Below are 27,616 nucleotides of genomic sequence, written 5' to 3'. Positions count from 1 at the left end.
CACACTAAGCTAAGCAAGTTATACTTACTAAGCTTCTACTACCTCATGAAATTCTTTGAGTGTGCATACCAATAAATATTTTGAAGGATGAAATTGGGGGAAAGGAAAGAGAAATGATAGAAGAAATAAAAAGAGAAGCAGAGAGAGAGGAAAAAAAGCTGGAAACCCGGTGTCTTTCCTACATTCACTAAATGAAGCCTGCCATTGTGTATGGCCTGGTGGCGGCCTCTTAGTGCTCTTATTTGCCTTATTAATATGCATGCTAATGTACCTATTTTATGGCTCAACAGTTCTGATTCACTTTAAAATCAATTATCCATCTGGTACACCCATACCTCGCCCAGGCTCAAATGTGTATTAATTTCAGCAAACATACATCGGGCACAACACAATAAAGATAAATGCCTCGATTAGAGCCAGTAAACAAAGGAGCTAAGGATGGCTTTAATGAGATTTGGCACAAAAGAAGCTTACACTTTCTTAAATAATGAGCCTAGGGTCCCTTTTTCCAAATGCAAATTATATAAAGGAATGTTTCGCTGTCCTTGTTCCAATTTCATTTAGATAAGAGTGTCTCCAAACAAGTTGGCTGTTAATATTCTCACATGAGCACATCACTGCCTTTCTGCCTGCCTTCTCCCAATGGAGGGGAAGAGTGCTCTCCTCTTTGCAGACGCATTAGGCTGTAATAAGTTCTGAAAAGTTCACAGTGCTTGTTAAATACTTCTAACAGATGAGATAGAGCTAGGAATGACTTCGATAGAGCTGACAGAAACACTTGGCCGGTCTTAGCAACACAAACAACTGTCATTGAAAGGTCAACCAAACTATTAACATGAGACTTTATGTAGATTGATTGATTTAATAGCGGTGGAGTCTTAGAGAAATGCATATATGCAACAACCGGCAGAAAGACAAAAATAAACTTTACTGCTCAAGTATCCACAAACTGATAAAAGACCTGCATCAATACATTTTCATTACTTCAATGTCAGGCTGTGGTTCTTGAATTTGACTTATTTTTTATTTTCCTTAAAAAATTCAATATCTTGTAAAAGTCTGTTTTTTGTCATATTATGGAGAGAAAATGCTAAACATGCAAAAGATGAATCATTTTCTCCCTTGATTTTGAAAGCACTTGCAACATTGCACTACCTGATATAGATACAGCTGCACCTGCTATGAGGGGGAGGGCTGATTCACACGTAAAAAGAGACTTTTACGATCAGCTGCTTTTGCTTTTGAACTAATAATAAATCTTTAAAGTGAGGGTGAATTCATTTGGGAGGTGTGCGTAGGGGGAGGGGGGTGTACATACAAATTACATGAATGAAATGTGGCAGACAGATAGACAGACGGCGGGGATGAACGGAGGGAGAAAGTGCAATAGTGTTAAATAAAAAGGGCCACGGGCATGGGCTGGATGGTAATGAAGAGGGGTGGGCCAGCAGCTGAGGTCCCTGTAGATGAGATCTCTCCCTGACATGTGTGTCCCCTTCATTACCCATTAAGGGGGGCACAGTGATGAATCCTTAATATGACATTACACCAATTTTCCTCTTCATTTAGCCTGCTAATGTGCTGGTCTGCTCCTATATGCCCAGGGGCTGCCTGTACCAGACTCCACCAGAAATAGACCACAGTGGCCACTGGTGGCACACCTTGAAGCAGCCTAATTAGGGGCAGCGCCCACCTAATGGGGCTATCTAGACCAGAGTTTGCATACGTTGATTTTTTTAGCAGGTAGAAACTGATGACTGCATGACATGCTGGTCTGACACTTCCCCTGTACACCGTAATGTGTGCAGAGGAAATGTCCAACACTTACATTTCCATTTGCAACCAGTTTCAAAATCTGTGTCACTGTGACATTTCAGAATTTTGTGTGTTCAGATCTTGTTGACGGCAATGGAAAGTGAGTAATGAGTGAATTTACTCAACAACTGAACTTAAGAGCAATTTTGCTTTTTTCCCCGTTTTATTCCCACCTGTTACAGCACGGATGCAATATTACACTTGTTATGTTTACTTGAAAGCTTCTACTTAGAATATTTACAGCTTCTATTTCACAATTTGACAATTTTACACCACAGATACAACACATTGTTCAAGATTAGACCAATGGTTTCCAACCTTTTTGCCTTAAAGGAGTGATATTTTGCTTTCTTAAATGAAATTATGCATTTTAAAACATTTCCCTGTGGTCTACATAAGCTGTAAATGCTCTGCTTGGGTCTGAATTCTTCATTAATTCAACTCCACAGATCCACAGGTCCATCTTCAATCCTTTTTCAGAGTAATGACACCAGAAAGGCCGTTTTGAGCGCTGGCCCTTTAAATCCACATGAACCACTTCAGGTCCCACCCCCCCCCAGGTTGTTGGATGTGCTGCTCTGTCCCATTCAACCACTTGTGGTTGTTAATACAACCAACAACTGAACATTTTAGGTAATCGGCTCGAAGTTTGAACATATTTTCAGTATCGACTACAGCCGCTGCTGCTGACAAACAATTATGTCGTACTCGGAGAAATGTTTGTTGGAAGGCTTGACCTCATATGTGCGTATGTGCAAATGTCATAATGTAACTAGTTATAAAACATAACAAATTAAGCAGGAATTAAAATGGGTTGTAGAAATCCACTGGATTTTTGCCTAAATGAATATAAAGATAGCTTTGCAGCAGCTGGAGGGTTCAAATTCAAACTTTATGATCTATTAGGGTCCAAATACACCAGTAAATGTACTGAAGACTAATAAAAGTGGGTTTAGCGAAATATGACCCTTTTTTAAAAAAAATGCAGTGTAGTCAGGCTTAAATTTCAGAAGTCTACATGTTGTAAAACAGCTCCATCAAAGTGATTTTTCCCTCTAAATTTCAGTTTTCAGTTCATATTTATATATGTGTCAGATGAACCAAACCACCACTTGCACTCTTTCCATACTAGGTCTTTTTAATGCATTACTTATACTTACAACAGTGAAATTTTACATTGATGTTTTTGTATTTTACTTGTGACTTTAGAGTAAAGAGAGAGACTGCATACAAAACACTTTGATGTGTATTTATGTATCCATGTGTCAATATAGGTAATTATCACAATAATAAATGTTACATCATCATAGCTTGATTTTTGGGTCTGAGTGATAGTTGCATAAATCAGATGGTTATTTGTGGTTTTAAACTATTCTTGTTACATATTTGTCAAACAATGCAACATTTCACATTTCTAGATGCAGAATATTGAGAACAATTATAATGATAAAACTATTTGTTCAATACTTAAACAGACATAAGGAACAATTAAGTGAAAAAAACAAATCACTGAAGTGTTTGAGTTGACAATGCAGACGATAAAAATTATCATTACCATTTCGTAGCCCAAGCCGACATGCGTATTTATGTGTGATGTGTGTACTACTCACTCAGCATGCCCATCCCCAGCATGAAGGCATCCATGGTGTAGGGCAGACCCCTGGCTCGCCCCCGTGTACCTGGTGGGAACATCACCTCCTTGGGCTGGGCCTTCTTACATTCTACCTATGTAGACAGACAAACACACACATGCACATGTACACAAACACAAACACACACACATAGACAAACCATTAGACTCAGTAGACAACACAACCAGACAGATCTGACGGGGCTGTCTCAGCTCTTTTAGGTGGTTTTCTGTTTGACTTGCACAGCGCTAGATGTTTTCCATAGAGAAAAACAAGCCTGAGTCAATCTGAACACCTCACATTTTAGAGGAAAGTCTCAAAGGAAAACTTACAATCATGCTCCTTCGGCATTAAAGCAAAGGTTATTGCTCCGCTGAGCATGTGCCCAAAGCCTCAGGGAAATACAAGCTAAATACTTTCCAAGAGTTTCTGAGACATCAAGGTGGGAGAAGCTTTGTTCTTCAATGTCGTTACCAGAGTCCCTCTGTGTGGCAGTATGTCCACTCGCTTTGTAAGAGGGAGTGTTTGTTTAATCTAAAAACAGAATAATCTAAAAGCAATTATCTCCGACCATAACAGTATCTGTACTTTTCTGTTGTTTTTTTTTCATTTAACCAGAGTGTTGTTTGAAATATAAAGTTGCTTTTACAACTGAATATCTTGATGTGGATGGTTCTGTTTTATTTTGTATCTGAATTGCGTATTTGTGTGTCTGGTGGGCTAAAGTCCCCAGTGTCTCACAGTCCAATTCCACCTGCAGCACTCATCTCTCTCCTGCATTTCTTTCTTTCTCTCACTTCACTTCTCACACATACCGGTTTGTTCATTTCCCATCTTGCAAGACTGACATATCCTCCTCCTACATAACACATATCAAATGAGGGATGTGACAGGGGCAGATGAGGAGAAGGAGGAAGATGAGAGTCCTATTTACCACGTATCTATCCTATCTCTATGAATTATAGAGGAGCACGAGCAGTTGACAAGGGTGGCATGGTCTTGTGTCTGTTGGTTGTTCTTTGGTAGGCTGAGTCTGTTCACCATGCTGCACAATCTATTTGCTCCACTGCCTGCTTGGCATCAGCCTGTCCATCTGTTTGTCTGTTTGCCTCCTGGCTCTTGCCTGCTTCTCCCTACTGCCTCCACTTAAGCGGGGCTTTCTCGGCTGCTGCGATTCACATGTCATCCTGGCCTGCTGCACAAGACAGGCTACTGCGCCAGCGCTGTGTACACCTCAACCAAGGTACAGCCCGGCATCCATACAAATAGGCTCGCAACTTTGACAGGCCAGCGGTGCACATTACTATTCACACACAAACTTCATACACATTTTCGCACATGCACAGTGGCAGACACAACCTGCTATTGCAAGTTGGCAAGTTGAAATAGAACTTTGCATCTGTGAAAAGTTGCTGTGCTAAATGAATAGTATAACCAGCTCTGTATATCCAGCAGACGGCTAGAAATGTAAAAGGAAGCACTAATGAAAAAGGTTTCTATCACAGAAGGAAAGTTGCTGCGTTGCAGAGCTGTGATTTGTTGCTGTTAGCAGCCCTTTCATTTGAAGCAGACCAACTAAAGTACACAGTTCCCTCAGCCACTTTGTAGCTGTCACAGCTACTCTGCCCTCCTTGCTCGGCTGGCATGGTTTGACATTGTGCTGAAGAGAGCACAGGCACTCTTATCATCAGGGAATGACCGCCGGCATGGAAGTAGGAACTGGGTGGGACAAATGGCTCTGTTAGAAGTCTCAGCACACTGCTGCGACTTTCACATGTTCACACCGCTGAGCGACCGACCAACACAGCCAACTATTGCCCACACTATAGACACGTTGGTGTCTGATCAGTGTCCTCCTGTAGTATCTGCCACATCCATCAAGTTGGACACTCAGGTAACCTGCTGGAAGTAAGACAAACCCAGGTGTGACTCATGCCTACATGCTCTCAGATGCATCTCTTTGATATTCAGAGAGAGGGCTCCTTGTCATGGATTTAAAACCAGGCAAAAGCCAGGATCTGTGGTGGTGTGAGTGTGTGGGTGTTCACCTGCTTCAAACACACAGGGAGTGTATTGGGTGGGGGTGGGGGGGGGGGGCAGGAGCTTTCAACAGTGAACGAAGTAGGAAAAATAAGGAGAAAGAAAAGATAAACAGAAAGGACAGCAAGATAATTCTGAGCCTGACAATAAAACACCGTAAAAGCTGTGCAACTGCGAAAGCAGAGATTTAAATTTCGCCATGTGGAAGGTTGTGTAGACAAAACCTTTGCCTCAAGAACACTGAGAAAATACTAAATTTGCATTTTAACTGTTAGGTGAGGAAGGTATTGTCCTGGATGTTATGAAAGCTGCACAGTACTGTGCTTCCCAAAGTACCATGATCCACTATTTAGACATTGTGAATGGAGGTGTTTGAGCACCATTGTGTCTTGCAGAGAAAAGGGACACCCCATTAACCTGACTAGCCTTTTCTGCCAAGAAAGTTACACAGGTTTATGCATAAATGGCACCCATGAGATCTGACAGACTCAAACAAAGGCTGCCTGGATGACAGTTTGGACCACTAGAGTCTCGACAATGTTTGGTATCAACATATTTCCTCATCAGTGGCACAGATGCACTGTAATGGATAATTTATCTTTATTTTGCTTCACCCCAGTAATTCCCATCATAGAATCAGAGACAGGGGAAAGCATAAAGCCAAATGAGAGCCTATGTCCTTTTTAAATGATTGTTTTAATAATATATTTGTAATATTGTATGTGATGCGGACTGGAAAGCTAAATCTATCACTAAGCAGGAGGTTTATTGCAACAACTGAGCACATTCTGTTAGTGTGGTTAGTGTGAGCAATAAGAGCAATCATCCAGACTCCAGAGTGCAACATACAGCTGCGTTAAGAAGGTAGCCTTGGATCTTGTCCAAACAACCTGCAGTTCAGTTTTCCAGGAGTGTAAAGTAATCCAAACCAATCCCCAAGAAAATGACCCTAAAACGCTGTGTGCAGTAAGAACAGATGTTGGCATTTGGTCGCCAGCAGATACTTGTGCTGTAAGAAAGAACGTTAACATAAAAATAAAGCCTCAACATGGCAACTTATGTGTATCGAATAGCACAATAAGAATAGCTTATGTTATGTACTTTCTTGACTTGTATATCAAATATTGTATATCAAAGGCTAAAATGAAAAGAAATCTTTCATATTAAATACTGTAATGCGCTGGTTCATGTGGGTTCATTTGGTTGCCAATGAATAAATAACTAACGTTTACTAATGTTACAGTTTTACAGCTTTTTAACTTGAAAGAAATGACATGTGAATCATTCAAGATAACGTGACTAAAACTGTAATAGATTATCTTGTCTCTGCCTTAGTTATGTCAGGTAGATTTTCCTCAGCAATAGGAGTGAAAACACTATTACCCATGATTCCACACTAATTCAAAATGTCATGAACTACGATTGTGCGTGTCAATGTTTTGATTTCAGGACCTATAGTGGCAAATGCATGTGCAGTTGAATTACTTCATTTTATAGTAGTATATTTATGGTTTCTACTCATGTTATGCTTAAGTCTTAAAACTGTAATGTTAAAAGTCAAACTGCCTATTTTAATTACTTTTTTTTTTTTTTTTTCACAAGGCCAGTAAAACCAGCCATTATTAAATGAGGACGAGGGTGCAATATAAATTGGCTGTTCACTGGGTTTTAAATCCAGAGTAAAATAAATAAACACATTAAAAATGTGTCCAGTCCATTTCATCCCTATCATTAAACCTCACATGTTAATGTCAATACAGAGCATTCATTTCATTTTGCTGTTTTATTCTGGTTATTTTTCTTTATCCTACCCAACAGGTGAATTATGAGGGGCACAAAACGCACACAGATGTCGGCATGTACTTGAAATGATAATCAGTGCTGTATTACAACCTACTGATGAAGCATCACACAAACAACTGCCTTTGTTTTCATGCACAGCCCATATGATACAGAGTGGAGTATTCTCTGGTTATGACCTTTTCAATACATCTCCCATACATATTAACCTTGTAGGTGTAACGGGAAGGTGTTGGCGGGATGGACTGGCAATGACTGTCCTTCAGGGACTTGTGGATAGTGTGTGTGTGTGTGTGTGTGTGTGTGTGTGTGTGTGTGTGTAGAGGAGGAGATGCAGGGCTACTATTAGCTTCACTAGTGAATGGATTCAATCAACAGACTGGCAGACTGAAGAAAGGAAACAGTGTGATTCATTTACTCCAGCTCCCACTCCCAGCTGAACAGTCAAAACACATAGACTGAATAGTTTGGAAATGTCAAGGCTCTGAATGCGCGATGTCAGGCATGGTGGTGTGGGGTTATTCATTTAAGAAAAAGGCTTTTCACAACCATTTAACAAGTTGGTTATTTAAAGAACAGAACGGCTGATAAAGTAGATCTCGTTGCTTCCACTGACACAAATGAATGTATCACATTTTTGCCGGTACTGCACAGGAATAACAACAAAACAGAAGAAATCATTTCCTTCATGTTGAAATTTTGTGAATATCTTTGACTGTTGAAAAATTAAGAGGGACTGTTTGTCAACCAGTAAAGAGAACAATGTGAAGAAAATCAATTTAAAAATGTCATCACTAAAGGGATTGTTTCCTACTGTTGTGCAGCTGAATACTGAAATACCTGTTATGAAATGTCTAGTTCACCTGTCATTATTCTGACTCTAGAGATGTAGTTAACATTCAGCAGTCAGTGTTATCTATTATTATGTAATTCCTGCAAAAAAAGAGAATAATTATAGTGTTTTATTGCTAATCACTGCTTTATTTTCCTGCTTTGACACATAACATTACTGTGAAAAGTTAAAGACAAAACGTAAGACACCAGAGAAAAATATGGAGGCAGGTGCTTGTACATCATTAACCCATTAAGAAGTGAAAATTAAGTGAAAACAGGGCAGACAAATAGAGAATTGACTACTTTGTATAGTTTTTTTCAGAGAAAAGCTTGTAATTGTAATCCAATTGGGTCTTAATGAATCAAAGCTGACAAGACCCTTCATTACTGCTTCACTCTTTCAATTTACAGTTTATTTCACTTTACAATGACTCACCTCTGTCTGTTTATGTGTAACCTATGGTCATGAACCATCATACTGAACATTACAGTTTACTTTGTTTCTTATAGTTTATTTTTGCACATTACAGTTAATTATCCAGGTTTTGCCCAGATCTATCTATCTATCTATCTATCTATCTATCTATCTATCTATCTATCTATCTATCTATCTATCTATCTATCTATCTATCTATCTATCTCTCTCTCTCTCTCTCTCTCTCTCTCTCTCTCTCTATCTATCTATCTAAACGTCAAAGAGTGTGTGATTTGTTGAATGCACTCGTCACACCAAAGGAGATTTCAAAAATAGTTGGAGTGTCCATAAAGACTGTTTATAATGTAAAGAGGAGAATGACTATGAGCAAAACTATTATGAGAAAGTCTGGAAGATACTATTAAAGAAGAATGGGAGAAGTTGTCACCCGAATATTTGAGGAACACTTGCGCAAGTTTCAGGAAGTGTGTGAAGGCAGTTATTGAGAAAGGAGGAGGACACATAGAATAAAAACATTTTCTATTATGTAAATTTTCTTGTGGCAAATAAATTCTCATGACTTTCAATAAACTAATTGGTCATACACTGTCTTTCAACCCCTGCCTCAAAATATTGTAAATTTTGCTTCCCCACACTCTATCTATCTATCTATCTATCTATCTATCTATCTATCTATCTATCTATCTATCTATCTATCTATCTATCTATCTATCTATCTATCGTTCGTAACAATTTTTAAGATTTCTCTTTGGCGCCCTCTATTGATGGTGTGGTAACTGCAGGAAATTGATTGTTACGTTATCCAGCATCATCAGTCAGCTGACAGTTTGAACCTCTGGCCACGCCCCCATAGTGACAGTATCTGTGATGTATGTCCACTTGGTCACCACTAAATCCAATTTGTTAGTCCACTTTCATTTTAGACAAGTGATAAGATATTATACATGGGTGGGGCTGTTGAACCATCATCAGATGATTAATTCTTTTCTCACCCTTTTCCGGCATTGCCGCTTCACTCCCAGTAGAGTCTTAATGTAGTGTGGAGTTAATGTTACATTCAGGATTAGCTTCTGTTGGTGTAAGTAGGGTATGAACACATTTTACAGCAAAAGAAAAACACAGTAACTCGGGATGCACTGATATATTGGCTCGGTATTGGCATAAGATGTATTTTCACCATTGGCGGTGGGAGATCTTTATCTGTTGCATTTTTTTTGTTTTGTTTTGTTTTGATTTTTCATAAATTTCTATGTTTGAATCTGAGTCTATTCTTTGATAATTCATTCATATTTTGTAATGTAGATTTCTTTGTTAAGAGGGGAAATAAATACGAAAAATAAATAACTAAACAGAAAGTAACATCAGTATTGCATCAACTCTTGGCAAAAATGAAATGAAATATCAGTATTAGTAATGGCCAAGGATTTAGCAATCAGTGCATCCCTACTAATAACACAATCTTCTGTGCAGGCTGTATTAATTTAAAAGTGGGAAGTGAGTGAACACAGTGACAAAAGCTTTGGATGTATTTTTCCTCCGTTTCTATTTTTTGTTTCTGTTTATAAGCTAGTAAGGCTGCCCCTGACTAATAATTTTGCCTGGTAAATCAGATGGGACAGAGTTATGAGAAGATATTTTTGAGGATTTTGAATTAATACAGTTGCAAATAAGATATGCAGTTCTGTCATGAAATCCTCTACTCTCAGACTAAAGCCCCCGGTCCTGGACAGTTAATCAGTTAATTAAGATCCACTGACCCCTGCACTCTGGTGTCATTAAATGTTTGGCTGCAGAAGACATGCCTGTTCGCCCTGAGCTCACCTTAGGACACCTGTGTTACACTTTGACAGGTAACCTCTAACCACTTCACTCAAACCCTTCATCTGTCACTGTCTGGGGTTCACCTTCCTCCTCACAGAGACCTGTAAACTGAAAGCTGTATGGAAAGAGATACAAATTACATCACTCTTCCTGTTAAAAGTAAAGGATTTTCAGCTCATTTTGTGTCTGTGGCCGGTGAAATTACAGTATAGTGTAACAGCATAACCTTGGTGGAAGTACAGTATTATAATTGCTCACTGTGAACTAACATCCTTTGATGACCGTTAATATTGAGGAGGATGAAAAAAGTCTTTTTGTGAAACAATGGAATGCCTCACTTGTGCATCAGCTGCCTTTGTGTGTGTTTGGGCTTTGCATTAACACACACGTAGTGACAGGTAACTGGTCACTATGGAGATGGAACACGCATAACTACTGTTCACAAAGGACAATTAATTGGTGGGAACGTTACCACAGAAACATACATGACGAAACTGTCAATACAAGGATTTTGATATAATATTGTCAGGAGGCTATAAGCTCATAAACTCATGACTGAAATGACAGTCTGAAAACTGTGATTGCAAGTTCAACAATTCAGGTAGAACGTGTAAGGGCGAAGACACACCAACCCGACTGCTGGTTGTCGCCGGAAAAGGTAGCCTAACTGATCAGTCGGTTCTTGTCTCCCCGACACGATTAAAAAAGTGTGAAGAACACGCCAAATCGACTCCCCACTTGAGCATACGTTCTGCGCTTGTGCGAGATGTAAACCTGGAAATGACAGAACATCTGTCTAGACCAGGGGTCGGCAACCCGTGGCTCCGGAGCCGCATGCGGCTCTTTCATCCTTATGTTGCGGCTCTGCGTGGCTTGGGAAAATAAATTATAAGTGTCCGATTGAAGTGTATGTTATTTGTCTCAAAAACGTGTATCATGTCTTCTTATTAAGTCAAAGTTTTTAACTTCTTTCTTCAGACCTTGTGCAATTTTGGTGATCAGCATTCGCCTTCTTCAGAGACAGCACTTGACGTGTCAGCCGGCAGCTGGCATGCGCGGAATGCCCTGCGACACCAAAACTGCACAATATCTGAACAAAGTATTTTATTTGTGTTTGTTCGTTTGTTTAATTGTAGTTGTAAATTGTAAGATTATTGTGATCTCGAAATATTAAAATAAAATTATATATATATAGTATTATTTTTCGTCGCTAAAATATGCGTCACACTCTCCGACAGCCTGCCAAAACGCTGTACATTTATCAAGACTTTCAACCCCAGGTAGGCCAAGTATGGAGAAATCTAAGAAAAGAAAAATATCTGAAGAAAATAGAACATTTAATGATGCCACGTGCCATGGCACGACCAAGGTGCCGCGGCACCTCGGGGCCAACGCTAGGTGCCGTGGCACTGCAGTACTACGGCTCAGTGCCGGGTGCCGTTGCACCGCAGTGCCACTGCTCGGTGTCAGGTTCCATGGCACCACCGTGCCACAACTGGGTGCCACCGGTGCCGCGGCACCACCGGCACCTCGAGGCAAGTCACCACTGCGGTGCCACGGCACCTGGCACCTGGCACCGAGCCATGGTACGGCGGTGCAACGGCACCTAGCGTTGGCCCCGAGGTGCGCAGCGGCACCACCGAGGTGCGCGGCGGCACCAAGCCGTGGTACCGGTAAAATCATTGTATAAACCGTGTCAGAGTATAAGCCGCAGTGTTTAAAGTGTGGGAAAAAAGTAGCGGCTTATAGTCCGGAATTTACGGTATATATAGGCTAACATCTTCATTTCAGATGTCAAAAAGTCTTTGCAGCTCCCAGTGTTGTCTTTTCCGTGGAAACCGGGTCGAAATGGCTCTTTGAGTGTTAACGGTTGCCGACCCCTGCTCTAGACCAGAACACAGAGCTCGCTGTCGTCAGTCATTGTCAGCAGAGAGTTTTGAGTAGTCAAGAAAGGATGTTGTACTCATTGAACAGATGGCTAGTAATAAGAAGATACTGGCGTTGTCAGCTCCTGGGCTTCTTCTTGTGAAAGACGAAAGACATCGCAGGCAAAAACTGAGAAATCGCACTATGCTAACAATGCTAACAGCGTTCACTTCATGGAATGAATGAAGTCTATAGGCAACACTGACTGGCACTCATTCAGATACGATATGAGCAGTTCATGGCCTATTATAGAAGACAATAATAGTGTGAAGTACCTTGGCATAGCTGTATTCACATGTAAACTTCTCATTCACTGATTCACTAGTCAAGGCCTATCCCTCCACCAAACAGATTGGTCCAACTGAACGACTGGCAGTGGCCGATTACACGTGTTGAACCGGCCGCAAAGACTGTTGACAGCATTAATGACAGCCGATTGCACGGAACACACCAAGCAGACTCATTACCAACCTCGCCAGACTGCCCAACGATGTCCAACTGCTGAAAATCGGGTGGTGTGTCTTCGCCTTAAAATTTATCAAGTTGGTACATGCAAAGGAAAAGTACTATATATAACATTTTAATAAAAAGAAGACAAATATACGGACTAATATGGTAATAATCACTTTCAATCACCACCTCTTAACCTCTAAGTTTGTGGTGGTGTATTTATCTGGACCTTGAGACCCTGTCCTCTGCCTGTATTTTCTATTTTCCTCTTGATTTTGTTAAGTTCGACACATTTCTGGCCATGAACCTTTGAGCAGTGAGCTAATCAGTAACATCGTGCAGCTTCTGTAACTAACAATAAAATAAACTAACCGTGGGCGACATGATGGTGCAGTGGTTAGCACTCGTGCCTCACAGCAAGAAGGTCCTGGGTTCGATTCCAAAACCAGCTGACGGGGGTTGGGACCTTTCTGTGTGGAGTTTGCATGTTCTCCCCGTGTCTGCGTGGGTTTTCTCCGGGTACTCCGGCTTCCTCCCACCATCCAAAGACATGCACTGATAGGTTAATTGGTTAATCTAAATTGCCCATAGGTGTGAATGTGAGAGTGATTGTTTGTCTCTATATGTCAGCCCTGCGATGAACTGGCAAAATGTCCAGGGTGTACCTCGCCTTTGCCCATAAGTAGCTGGGATAGGTTCCAAGCGACCCCCGTGACCCTAGTGAGGATAAAGTGGGCTCAGATAATGAATGATGAATGAATGAAAAAGTAACTCCAGTTCATTCTGGTCTTCTCTCTTGCTGCACTAATCTTAATGTTGTGGAGTTCTGTCTGTGAGATAAAACTCTGGACAAAACAAAAACAGACACTGTTCAACCAACATTCAGAGGAGGAAGACCTGTGTGCTTTGTATTTGTTCAAGACTATTATAATAGTTATGCAATGCTGAGGTGCATGCATGTGTGTTTTAAAGCATACCCACTGTGAAGAAAACCCAAACAGAAAATGTTTTATTCTTCTTTTCACAGCTTTTCTGTAAAAATTGCTGATCATTCCCCCATTCAATCTACAGCTCATTCAGCCACAGCTCTCTGTGCCTTGTGGGCTGAGTAGAGAGGAAGGACTATGTTTGACTGGCTTCTTATAAACACAAGCGATTAATACTACGCAGTTTACCTTTGAAGGCTCATGTATGTTCTATGTATGTAGGAAAACAGATGTGCGTTTCAAACAGTGTAAACATCATATAATTCTATGCATCCATTGCATTGGAATAAGTATTTAGCAATCAATCCTCCAAAGGGAAAGGGAAAGAAGAATTGCTATTATGATATTATTACTAGGTAGGTATTAGTAATGTTGATATTGAGAAGGGTTTGGGTTAGTTGATGTAAATATGTCGGTAGTTTCTCACCAACTCACACAATCACTCTTCAAAAAGTTCAGCCATTTCTGGAAACTATTTGCTTCAAATCTCAATACTGCCCCTCATGGTTCCTGATGGTACTGCAACAGATGAACATAAGTACGGACGAAATACATGTAGAGTATGGATGGCTCTGTGCATATCTGTATGCATATCTAATGTAGAGCCTAAATGAGCCCGAAAGCGTCTCTAACATTTGAATGGTTTACAGTCTAATCGATCAAACTGCTGCTTTCAGCTGTCAGCAGTTTCATAGGCACTGAAATCATCATACGTGAGGATACTTGGATGTATAAACACTCGAACAGTTGTGAAAAAGAATATGAGGTCATTTTAAGTACTAGATGCACCCTGCAGTTCCAACACTGTTACACTTCTATATTCCAAAATGACAATGTAACCTTACACACTGAGAGACATATTCAAAATTGATGCCATGATCATCAGGTTGAAGTCAAATGGCTTCTATCACTTCTTCAATCACAGGATCTGAAAGTAATTGAGCTTTCATGGGACATCCTGGAGTGCAGAGTGTGAGGTAATTTCCAGCCTCCTTCATCCCTCAAAGCTTTGCTTCTTCAATGAAAAGTAAATATCCAATTATTTACAGTCCAGAACTTGTAAAGCAGCACTCCATGTGGGACTGGTGCTTCTCTGAGGGGTGGTCCTACTGCCTTATTAGGGATCTGGGATTCAAACATCCCCACTAATAAAAAAGTATTTTCCAGAATGCGTTACACAAGCCATGGATTTAAGTTGACTTCTGTACCGTTCTACTTTAAAATGAGAAATACAGATTTAAAAAAAAACAAAACTCCACTACCTATAGTTATTGTGGTAAACTAAGACATTCACTGACAAATTCCATACAGTACAGAGGCGGTACTAATTATAAATAATTAGGTTGGGTCATCTGATCCCTCATAGGCCTTCATTTATATTGTATATAGTGAAGTGTAGTATATTTCTTTATTATATTGTGAATATTTATCCCCAGGGAACATGTACACAGGCCAAAAGAAGTAAAACAAATGTGTCTAATGAAAGGTTTATGGCCAAATTTTTACTTGCGTCCAAATTCTGTGCTGTCAAGGCAGCAGCCAGCATGCCAGTGGCTTGCTAAAACAGATTTTCTGTAAGGTGTGGCATGTTGAAAATGTATAAATTAACATTTTATGACTCAATTTTATAGGCACAACTCCTGCAATTTCTACTCAGAACACCCCAGATGTTTTCCTGTGTTTACACATATACCAGAATAAGTACCTGTACAATCTGTGGGAATGGTTTGTAAAGCCTTGCAACTCATATTACCGCTGAGTGGTAATTTCTCACTCTTATATTGATATTTCTTTCTTTTTTTCTATGATGTGGTCTCTAAAACATCATCGTAACCTCCGAAAGCTGTCTCCCAGCCACTTCTCATCAGTGATCAGATCCGCATTGCCTGACCTTAGCGCATTTTCCTCACTGGAGGTCAATGAGGTGACAGAGTGACTCTGCTCTACACTGAGCTCATGCCTGGACAAAATATGTCCGTTATCCACTAAACCTGCTTGCTCTAAACAGCCCAGTCCTTGGCTGTCTGATACCCTCTGAAAATTGTGCACTGAACTCAGAGCAGCAGAAAGAAAATGGCAAAAACACTCCCACCCTGCCAACCTCCAGGGCTACCAATCAATCCTTCTCTCCTTCACAACCAGCATCAATGCTGCAAAACGGGTTTTCTACAATGACAAAATCTGAAGCACCTCTGATTCTCGAAAACTATTCTCCACCTTCTCTACTTTACTGAATCCGCCGCCTCCTCCCGCAGCCACAAACCTCTCAGCAGACACATTTGCCTCCTTCTTCACAGACAAAGTAGCCAGTATCAGCAGAGGGTTCACAAATCCAAAGGGCTTTGCTGCTGAACAAACATGTAGCTGTCCTACTATATGCCAGTGTCTGCTTCTCTTGAATGGGCCATCTGACACCTGTAACACATGTAGCCATCCTACTACATGCTCATCTCTATCTCCTCCGGGCAATCAAACCTTATTCCCTGAATTCACTCCTTTCACTGAGGGTGAAGTGTCAAAACTCCTGTCTTGTAGCCGTCCTACTACAGGCCAGCTTGACTCAGTGCCAACCAAACTCTTGCAAGAAATATACTCAGCTGTGACACCAGCAATCACACATGTGATTAGTGCCTCACTAAAGTCGGGCACAGTTCCAACTATATTCAAACAGACATGGGTGAAGCCTCTCCTCAAAAAACCTTCTCTCGACCCAGGTAGGCCAGTCTCATTACTCCCCTTCTTATCAAAGGTCATGGAAAGGGAGGTCTCCAGACAAACAATGCACTTCCTCACTGCAAACAAAATCCTAGACCCTTACTAGTCTGGATTCAAAAGTGGACATTCTAATGAAACGGCTCTGCTGTCTGTGACAGAGACCTTAAGAATGGGCAAAGCAGCAGGTCTATCCTCAGTCCTTATTCAACTGGACCTGTCAGCAGCTTTTGACATAGTAAACCACACAAATTCTGTTGTCAGTCCTCACTGATATGGGCATCTCGGTCAAAGCACTTTCTTGGTTTGAATCATACCTCACTGGGCATTAGTTTTTGGTGTCACGGCAAGGGCAAACATCCCCATCACAATTCCTCTCCACAGGGGTATCCCAAGGCACGGTGCTGGGGCCCCTGCTCTTCACCACTTACACAACATCATTGGGCCAAGTCATCCATTCTCACGGATTCTTGTGTCACTACTATGCAGATGATAAACAGCTCATGCTGTCGTTCCAGCCAGATGACCCTACCATCTTGGCAAGAATATCCATTTGCCTCTCAGATACTTCTGTAAGGATGAAGGAAAAGCACCTCCAGCTGAACCCATCCAAGTCGAAGCTCTTGGTCATTCCTGCCCAGCCATCTATCCATCACAATCTCAAGATCAATATCGCCTCAAGTGAAATCACTCTGTCCAAACTAGTAAGGAATCTGGGTGTCATGATCGATGACCAGCTCTCCTTCTCAACTCCTGTTGCCTCGGTTACCCGATCATGCTGATTTGCTTTATACAACATAAAGAAAATTGGGCTGTACCTAACCAACTATGCTACGCTATGCTGGTCCAAGCAATGGTCATCTCTCGATTAGACTACTGTAATGCCCTCCTAGCTGGCCTGCCAACCTGTGTCACAAAACCTCTACAGATGGTCCAGAACGCGGCAGCGAATCTGGTATTCAATGAACCCAAAAGGGCTCATGTCACTCCATTACTCATCATCCTCCACTGGCTCCCTGTTGCGGCTCAAATCAAATACAAATCACTTCTGCTGTCCTACAGAGTGATATCTGGGTCTGCACCCTCATTCCTCATCATACAGGCTTACACACCTGGCCGATCTCTGAGCTCCTCCCAGGAACACCATCTAGCAGTACCATCCCTATGCACAAGGCACTCTCAGACTAGACAATTCTCACAGGTTGCCAGCCGCAACCAGAGAAGGGGTGTCCCTCTCTGGCTTCAAGAAGCTCTTGAAGACTCACCTCTTCCAGGTCCACCTTTTCACTTAACCAACTAACAAACTATCACACTCTTGTTTTTCTTCTCTCCTTAAACAAATCCCATTTTTTTTGTCCTGTCCTCCTGTTTGCTACAATTGCACTTCACCCAGTTTTTCTTGCACTTCATAATATTTTGCTTATTGTATTTTACCACTGATGCTTGATTTGATCCTCTCTTTTGTAAGTCGTTCTGGATAAAAGCGTCTGCTAAATGCAATGTAATGTAATGTAATGTAAAAACAGTCTCTAAAAAGACAATTTCAGATTCAAGTTACCAAGAGAGTTTATCAAATAGAGTCTTAGATAACACACCCACAAAATGACTACTTCTCATATTTATCTTTTTAGCTGTTAGTGTTATAATGACAAGATATTTTTAACTTATTTGTATGAGTTGCTTTGTCTCTTCTGTTTTGTAAGAAGTCTTTTTTTCTTTGTTAACCAAAATAAGCTTCTAAGGAAGATCACAGTTTGTCTGTACACTGTTTCTACTGAAGCATCTTTGCATTCAGTCATAAAGTTTGATATAACACTTTATTTGAGTGGAGCAAACTTATGCTATATTAAGAACATGATAGGAGCTACATTTCAAAGACAGCGGTCCCTAAAACTCACTGGAAACATTCATGCTGCTTGATTGATGGTATGGTTGTTTGGTCTTTTTTCTGCTCAAATATATGAACCAAAAATTCACAAGACAAAGACTGCAAAATTAAACTAATGAAAGAATATTTATTGTGAAAAATGATCCAATCTGCAGTCTTTGCGTGCTTTGTTTGTGGTATTGACCCCCTTCTACAACAATAACTTTGGGTAGATATTTCTGACGACTTATTCAGCACCGGTTTACCAGCCTATTGGCTTCTCACACCGGAGTTTCAACTCAAGGATGCTGGTTGGTCTTGTATAAATGTCCTGCTTCAGGTTCAATCACGGTATAAGATCAAGGTCAAGACTTGGATTGAGCCATTCCAAAACATAACATTTCTTCTACTGTAACCATTTCTTTGTTGAATAACTGAAATTATCTTACTCCATACATTTTGATTAATAGCTGTATACCTTGGCAATGTAGTGCAACATTTTTCCATACTATTCTGAATTGATTATCTTATTAATACTATTAACCCATAAAGACCCAAAGCTGCTTTTGTGGCAGCTCCCAAATGAATTTTTCTCTATTTTTAACCTTCTTTAAATGATGCCTTCCATTTACTCTAATATTATGCTCAGTATTTTGCTCTGAAAATCAGGTATTTCCCTATATTTAATGTACTCTTTATGTAGATGTTCATTAACGCTCAGTTTAAAGCAAAGTGTTATTATATCCAAAACAGAGAAAACTGGGAAAAAAGATACATTATTGTGGAAAATATATAATTAACTCAGCATAAAGTAAGCATCTCCAACAATTGTCATTTATCAAACTACATGGGTTTTACTGGTGAACCAATGTTGTAGAAGATGACGGTGTTTCCACGTTCACTATGGAGCCTCTGAATGTCCAAATGGGTCATATCTGATGACCATGAAAGATGAAATATGCATGCATATATATATAGCACCCCCCTTCCATTTTTTTCTGGATCCGCCACTGCTACTGTAATGTTTCACAGAGAGAATAAGGTTCTTGTTAAGTGCAAAAGCTGTACGTTGGTCTGCAGAACATCCTTTCAACAGTATTGTGGTAAATCCACATGGCACTAAGCAAGCTGTGGATAAGTAGCAGTGTTCATTTTTGTAGAGAAGTGGCTTCTTCCTTGAAACTCTGCCGTGTGACGTACATGGAGTTGAGTGACTGAGCTCAAACTCTCTAAGAATTGTCCCCCGGTGAGCATGAACATCCCCCCGTCTAAGGTCTTCCAACATGACATTTGTTTGAGCCATGACACATTTCCACAAACCTGTGTTGTGAAAGTATCTAGTGTGTCACCTGCGTTGCCAATGATCAAACTTTGATAGTGACCCAGATTTGTCTTCTATAAATAAGGTAAGGCCTCCCCCACACACACCTTACTGTCATCCTACTGAATCATATGTTATGATAGTCTAATTCAAGGGATGTGTTTGGATGGAAACCTGCCATCTGTTGCCCACTTTAAATTAACTGAGAATCATAGAGATTCATGTACTTTTTCTGCACAAAAAGCACATTTTTAATGATAAATTCACAAAGAAGTGTAACGTTTTTGTCTAATTTCTTTTACTAGGTTCCAGTTTTATGACTTGATGAAAATCATGTTTTAAGTCATACATCATAATTTTGTAGCCCATAAATACACAAATAAATGGTGCTGTCCCATCACAGTGATGTGTACACAATACCATAGCCCTAATAATACATGATATTACAGCTGCTTTTCTGTCAGTGGTATACTTCCTAATACAGCTACAGCTTGTGTCACACAGTAAACATTATCTATATAATAAAGGCTGGGTTATAAAAGCCTTCCTGAATTAAAAAGACAGAGATCATTCTCCTCAGCAGAGTAATTGGTTGGTGGTGTCAGGAAGACTGCGAGAAACTGACGACTACCAGAAAATTTCTCCATCCTGTTGTGATCATTCTCTACTGTTGAATATTAAAAATGACACATTAAAGAACATTACCTTGAAGCAGTTGAGTAAAACCAATGTGAGTCCATTTTAATGGCACACTGCTCGCTCATCAGAGCCAATACTTGATAGGTATTATTATGAATTAGCTACGCATGCATAATAACAGAGTGGGGAGTGATGAAAGGAGCGGTATTAGGGTGCCTTGCTACAATCTAATATCAGCGTTCATATATTGTATGTGCAGTTGGTGGTTTTATACAGGAGTTTCTTTATGGATTTAATACAAAGAAGAGATTCACTGTGCCGTACGAGTGTTTCTTCTCCTTGGGTTCACTAATACGGGGTGGTCTACAGAGGTGACGGCTGCAGAGAAGTCATTGTGGTTGGTAGAGTGGGTTCAGGGCTCCTCGCTAAGCAGCACCTTACATTTAATTATATATGAGGCAGAACTCACAGTGACAGAGAAGAAGTGCTCCTGAGAGCGAGGCCTCAATGGCACATGAACACAGGGTGACTGACCAAGTCACTCAAAGGTCCAGTCACTCACATCTGAGTGGGCACTGACCCACTACACTTGCCAGAGCCCTTGAGAGGACAGGCAAGGAGAGGGTGGGGTGCCCTGTACATCCACAACCCTCCCAAGTGGGGATGGAATTTCTGTCCGCATCAATTATTCAGGAACCACCTTAGATAACACTCGCAGGGAGGATGGATGAGGTCTATTTCTGTATAGTACTTCATAAGGAAGAAGACAGGAGGCATTTTTTATTTGGTGTGCTCGTGCTTCAGACACTGGATAACCAGTACTCTGCTGGTACTCTGTGCAGCTCAGGTAAAACCTGAAGTGTCTTTGAAAAATGCTCTTAACACACTCCACATTCTTTTCTCTTTGTCGACATTCCCGGATGTCAGCACTTTGTAGAAGATCTGAGGGACACACTTAGTGTATTTCCTGCAGGAAATCTAATGTAGGTGTTGTTAAAAGGGGCCCTTGCGAAGGTGACAAAAGCTTAAGAGAAACCTGGCCCTGCATCTGTCCTTTCACACTGCACCCTTACTTATCCTTTTCCCTTCACTTCGGATGGGTCACATGGCTTCGGTGTGTCATTTTCTTTTAAGAATAACTGCAGACAGTCTGGGGTTACTGGCTGTTACCAAGCAGTTGTTGTATTTTCTGACCACATCTTGTCAACAGTTGTGAGTGGACAAACAGTGCATCAAAACATCAGAATAGTTTGTTGTCCAAAAAAAAAAAAAAAAGACTTGAATCTGAACCTGACCTTTTTTCTTTTACAAGATGTAGTAAGGGGATGTCATCCCTGCTACTTTGTTGTGTTATTCTCCAGCTCCCCTGTTTTCAGCTTCTCTCCTATTGTCTCCTCCACTTCTCCCTCCCTCAGTAGTTTCCATGTTCTCAGCCACTCCTTCACTCACCTCTAGTTTCCCTCCGTTGTCCCTGTCTCCACCCATCCTCACTTGTTGTCCATTCTGTAATTACCCCACTGTATATCTCACTCACCTTCCCTTTGTTCACTGCCAGATTGTAACGCGTTTTCCAGTTGTGAACAAAAACCCAATTCTTTGTGTTTTTCATGTCAGACAGATACAATCTTTACTCAGCTTTTGTGAGCCTTGAGTTGGAAATTTTACAGTGCTAAAATAGATTATAGAAACATGATTTATAAAGTAAGGGTGATTGTTACACTCCTAACTGGTGCTGGTACTGGTATTTATAATACAACTGTTATCTAGTTTACATCTAGGGTTGGACTACAATTATTTTTCTCTACCCAGCTAAGGGTTAAACAAACACCTCTTAATTATTTTTGTAGCTTAACAAATTGTGCAGTAATAGGCTACAAATAGTTTCTGAAATCAAGAACTGATGGAGCTGACAGCAATTGTTTTGTGTGCGTAAACAGACACTCTTCTGTGTACATTTGTGGCTTGTGTGTTGATGTGTGATATTTGTTTTCCACAGTCTGCTTTGCCTGCATGTCAAAGGATCCAAGACATTTGATTGTGACAGAGTATGTTCTACATGCATACAGTTATTTCTGTCACATTGTGGCTGTGGGATGGAGTCCTGAGCATTGACTGTAATGCAGTGCAAAAGACACAGAGGGATGTATACAGGGGTCATACGTGACCTGGGGTGGTCCCTGGTGGGTATGGTTCTACTACACTGGTCCTGTCAGTCAGACAGCCAGTCACTCAGTCAGTTTTAGCAAAAGGCTGGCGGAGAGTGAAGACACACACTGAGAGAGGGAGTCCTGCTGAACGGCAGTGAGACAAGTATTCCCTCTAGTCAATCACAATTCACAGAACTGCTCAAATGATGCAGGATGTCTCAAGAGGCCTGGAGGGCTGAAATGGGTGAAGGAGGACCTAATGTCACAGTCACTACACCGAGGTCAGTTCCTGTCAATTATCAGAGGTGAAATGATGACTTTAAAACTGTAGCTGAAGTCCGTAGCATGCACCAAGATGGCCATATTACTGGTGTGTATAAAACAAGCATCACTGGGACTCTGTGGAAGGTGTTAATCCCTGACTAATGAACTCTACCTCTGCCAGTTGCTTCCCTGTTGCATCCCTGGACAGCTCCACCTGTGTGTGTTTGTGTATGTGTGTGTGTGTGTGTGTGAGTGTGTGTGTGGTTGGGGATTCAGAAAGAGAGGGACAGGCTCCACTCTCCCGTTCCTCAGCCTGACAGGCAGAACTCAGCCACACAATTTCACGGTTTGTGGGCAGTACACACCACTGCTTTCCCATCCCCAAGACCCAGAGACCCACGGAGTGTGTGCATGTGTGTGTGTTAGCCTGTGCATATGAACATGAGCACACACACCCTCTGCTATTAAGACTGGGGAAAGGGGAAAATCAAATATTAATCCTTCAACACCCACCTGGAATTGAAAAAAAATGAGTGGACTTACCATTTTGTTATTGATTTCATGAAAATGAATTTCACAGACTTTCTCTACGATGTCTTCACTCTCAAAAGTTATGAAACCAAATCCTATGCAGAGAGGAAACAGAGATGGGAGGGGGAGAAAAAGAGCAGGAGTTAGTGGTAAGCCTTAACAAAACTTTAGCAACTAAAAGAAAATGCATCATAAGATGGATTATTATCACGAGCCAGATCCAGAAACTATGCATGTACATCTTTGGAGATTGGCTTGGGCATCGAAAAGAACAAGTGAACAAGACAGACATTGTCCTCTTTAAATCAGGAGTATGATGAAATCTGCCACATTATTAAGGGCACTCGAAGACCTCTTCTACAAAGAGAAGATGGAAAAACAGCACAAAGCTCATTTAATGAGATTCAGGGAGCTAGGGCCCAGCATCTGAATTTCATTAAATGCATTTTGTGTTCTTTTTATTGAAATCTCACTGTATAACAAGCCCTCGTTTTTATGTTAATGCAGGCCTTAGAATGAATGTGTCATTGACTGTGGGATTTTCATGCCATATTTATAGGATAAAAGCTTAACCCCTCTTTTAACACAAAGACAGAGAGACAAGATGGTTTCAGACTTCTGAACACAAGTGGATTGCAATGCTTTCCTCTGTGTTTTGATGGGGATGCACAAAGCAATCTAGCTTCTGTATGACTGCAGTTGAAAGGAAAACTGATATTCTATTACTTTTGCACAGGGAAAAAAAAACTGCACAAAAGGAACACAGTTAGTGAATAAAGCAGCAAGTGGGACTGAAAGGAGATGAGTTTCTTTTTTAAAAAACGGCAAACACCAGACGATGCAATAAAATCACATCGGATAGAGCTTAAACACCCGTCACTTCAAACAACACGCCATCTGACTTCCACACACTCCACGACAATGACAGCGCACTCAATATATTATTATGAAACGTCAGATGATACAGTAAAACAGTCAACTATTAGATGTAAAAATGCATGCAACACTTTAGGAAAACTAACAGACCAAGCCTGGGATATTTCTTGTTGTAATGGCGATGGCTTTCCTGTGTGTTTAAGATAAAATAACACAATATTTGCAGCTACAGGCTCAGAGTCATCACCCACTTTACAAGACAAACATGAAGGTCAAAGATCTGAGGGAAAGGCTTTGTGAACAGAGATCTGTCAACCTTCAGAGATTTTACAAAACCAATTATACCGATAATATATTGATATCACAATATAAAATAACAAATAGTATGCCGTATATTTTATTCATGCAGGTTGATTGGTGATTATTTAGCAGCACAAGTGTATTCATCTTCATGTCTGAGGCAATAATGGGAAAGTGTAGTGTGCATATTAACTGAGGTTGAAATGTAGAGATTTCTATGTTGGAGATAGATTTTATGCTGTTTACTAGCCAGCCTATCGCAAATACTGGCATTTATAGTTCTGTCATAAAGTCTTTATCTTTGGCTGGCATTTTTCTTTCCTGCTCCTCCTCCAGCTCCTCCCCCATAAATAACAAAAGCCCCTCTGCTACGGATACAAGCTAGAACATATCAAAAACAGCCTTGTCAAAAGAAGGGTTGGAAACCTAATGTGTGAGCTGATTAAATGCGGACAACATCTAATCTAATGAGATCTTATGAGACAGAATATCAATTTCCACTGAGACGTCTCAACACTGAGCTGAGGTGGGAACACGTCGCACATGTGACGACAAGCAGGAACATGGAGGGAGATGCACCCTCTTTTCCTGCTCACCCCACCGTCATGCCAGCGTAAGGAGCACTTTTGACAACCAACAAATCAACCGCCAGGAGTAATTTGTCACAGAGGAGTGTGGGTAGTGGGAGTAAAGTCTGCGGGGAATGAGGGCGGAAAGGGAAAGAGAAAAAGGTGGTGAAGGGGGGGGGGGGGGGGTAGGGGTGTTCGATGATGGCGGTGGTGGTGGAGAGGGGTGGGGGGGAGTGACAAGGAAAGAGGTTAACACACATGGCCCCTGTCGCCACACTCCTTCCTGCTGCTACAGGCAGCTCCTCCATCAACTGACAGGACATTTTCTACTGCACCATTATATCCAGTGGGGTCAGGGCCAAACCACAGGACCACAGACACCACCAGCAGGTCCTTCCCATACATGACTGGACAAAAGGAAATTTCACTGTAGTGTAAACTGCTGCTGGAATGATTCCCATAGCCATATAGAGGATAAAAAAAATGACACCACAAACGCTCCTATTTTTCTCTCTCCTTGGCTCAGCACACACCTCCTTGGTCAGTCCCCTGTGGACTGTCTGAACTTCTGGCCTCGCCATTGCAGTGCAGCTCTGTGCTCTACTATCCTATTTTACAGAAAAACCTCGTAGACAATTACAGGCCACAAAACAGCAGCAACAGAAGCATTCCTCTCCTGTCTGCAGGGTGTCAGCAGAGCAGCCTTGTCTTCATGTATCTGGCCCTTTCCCTTTTCCTCCAACTCTCCACATGAGGAAGGAGTTTGACCTCCACGAGACTATTAAAGACTGTCAGCACAGACAGACACAGGGAGAGAGGTGTCAACACCCTCACACTGAAGAACCTCCCCACAGCTTAAACAATACCCTGTAAATGGAAACACATGGATGTCTGATGGGAAGGCTGATAATAGGTGTTGTGTGGGCACTGGCTGAGGCCTCTTGGCTACATTTGCTCACACTTATTAGCCAGAACTGGGCTTGGCCTCATCTCATCGTTCCACTAAATTGGCAGGGAGCCTACTTTCACGGCCTTTTACCAGCTTCATCATTTTCAGTCTTTATTTCACACTCATTCCAGGTTTTTCTGCTTCTGTTGCTCCAAATGTTTTTCAGTCCCCCGCCCACCAAACCCCTTCCCCATCTGGGAAAAAAGCTGATTATGCCAGAAGCAGAAAACAGGAGAACAGGGGATTCTCTTTCATTTTAAACAGGAATCTAAACTGTCAAGTTATTGTCAGAACGACTTCCTTTTGTTGTAAAAGACATTAAAGTTGTAAGAGCATGGACGCTGTATTTACTGTATAAGGTGAAAAAGCTTTACAATTGCTATGAGTATAGCAGGCATTCCCAACTCCCTAAGGGCCAGAGCTAAATATACTGCAAGTAGTACAAAGTGCAGCACATATGTATCATCACTAATATATAAGGGAGACATGGTGCTCATTATCTACACCTTTGTTGGTAATGGTTAAAGATAAATGGAACTAAAAGAGAAGGAAAGGGGTTGTGAACCTAGTGTTTTGTTGATAATGCAGTTAGAGTACAGGTAGATGGTGTACACAGGTGGAAACCTGGGAATGTGCTTAACTATATAGTAAAATAATAGTGAAGCTAGTTTCAGACATTTGATAAATGGTAAATATTACATAACTAATTGTACCCTTGTAGACCAGAGATCCACTTAAAAACAAACAAAAAAAAAACCAATAAAAAAACAAAACATTACAGTCACATTGTCATGTCTCATCTGTGTGTATCTGTGCATAAATGACCACTGATGACCATTTTATCAGTGTCACATCATCTTACAATACTAATTCCAAAAAGAAAGACAGCTATTTTGAAGGAATTATGTATATGTATTCCATATTTCCTCAAATTTGTGGCCCAGGCCTTTATCTATCTCAGCTACAGATGGTACCCAACCTTTATTTTAAGGAGGCTTGTATTAGAACTAGGCCTTTACTTCTAACTTCCTCTGTTTAGAGGAGGAATGGTTGTACTTACAACAAAACCATTTAAACCAATTCTATTTGCAATTTTAAAAGTCCTGCATTGCATGTTTCTACAAACTCTTCTGTAGCTATTTCAAAATAAACGCCCTCTGTCATTTCAGTGACAAGAATTCATTCATTACTTAACACCGCTTTTTTTTAAAGTAAAAATTGTTATTCTGTTGTGCTTTTAAGTTTCTACAAATGAGAATTTTCACTGAAAAAACACACCTGCACACGCCTGCAATGACTGAAACCAGGCAATATTACTGGATATGTCTGATCTAGAACAACAGGGTGTTGGAAACAGACAGATTATGTTGCTGAATGTATTAAATTAAACTTGCAGACTTGAACTTTGTGATTAATCAGCAGAAGTTTATCCAAATTATTTTTCACCCAGCCTGTATGATGGGTTTTATTTGTCCATGTCATCCTCACCTCACCTCACAACTGACTCCTAATTTTTACTTGAGGAAATATTGTACATTTGGTAAAACAGAACTTTGTTTTGTGCATTTGTCATATTATTTTCATTTCTTTTATTTTAAAGACTTTATAAATGCTTTAAACATATTTAGACTTAGTTAACAGCTCATATTTTTCTCCTTTCATCACTAAAATAGAGTGGATGCTAGATTTAGTGTCAAAAGTA

The 27,616-nt window shown here is 40.7% G+C and overlaps 1 protein-coding gene across 8 annotated transcripts in view; it reads right to left on the bottom strand.

Annotated features, from left to right (window-relative positions):
* msi2b (musashi RNA-binding protein 2b) overlaps nt 1-27,616 on the bottom strand; it is a 286,607-nt gene that overhangs the window by 69,114 nt on the left and 189,877 nt on the right. For all 8 annotated transcript variants that reach the window (XR_003937356.1, XM_030154788.1, XM_030154784.1 and 5 more), the window contains exons 8-9: nt 23,233-23,315; nt 3,426-3,540 (exon numbers count right to left, since the gene is read on the bottom strand). Coding sequence is in view for 7 of the 8 variants with exons in the window: in XM_030154788.1 (XP_030010648.1) it covers nt 3,426-3,540; nt 23,233-23,315 (198 nt within the window). In the remaining variant the exon portion in view is untranslated. The remainder of the gene's footprint in view (nt 1-3,425; nt 3,541-23,232; nt 23,316-27,616) is intronic.

Source organism: Sphaeramia orbicularis, chromosome 14 (genome assembly GCF_902148855.1).
Source record: "Sphaeramia orbicularis chromosome 14, fSphaOr1.1, whole genome shotgun sequence".
Classification (NCBI taxonomy): domain Eukaryota; kingdom Metazoa; phylum Chordata; class Actinopteri; order Kurtiformes; family Apogonidae; genus Sphaeramia; species Sphaeramia orbicularis.
The sequence above is the reverse complement of the archived record's forward strand: the minus strand, read 5'-3'. Positions and strand labels throughout refer to the sequence as shown.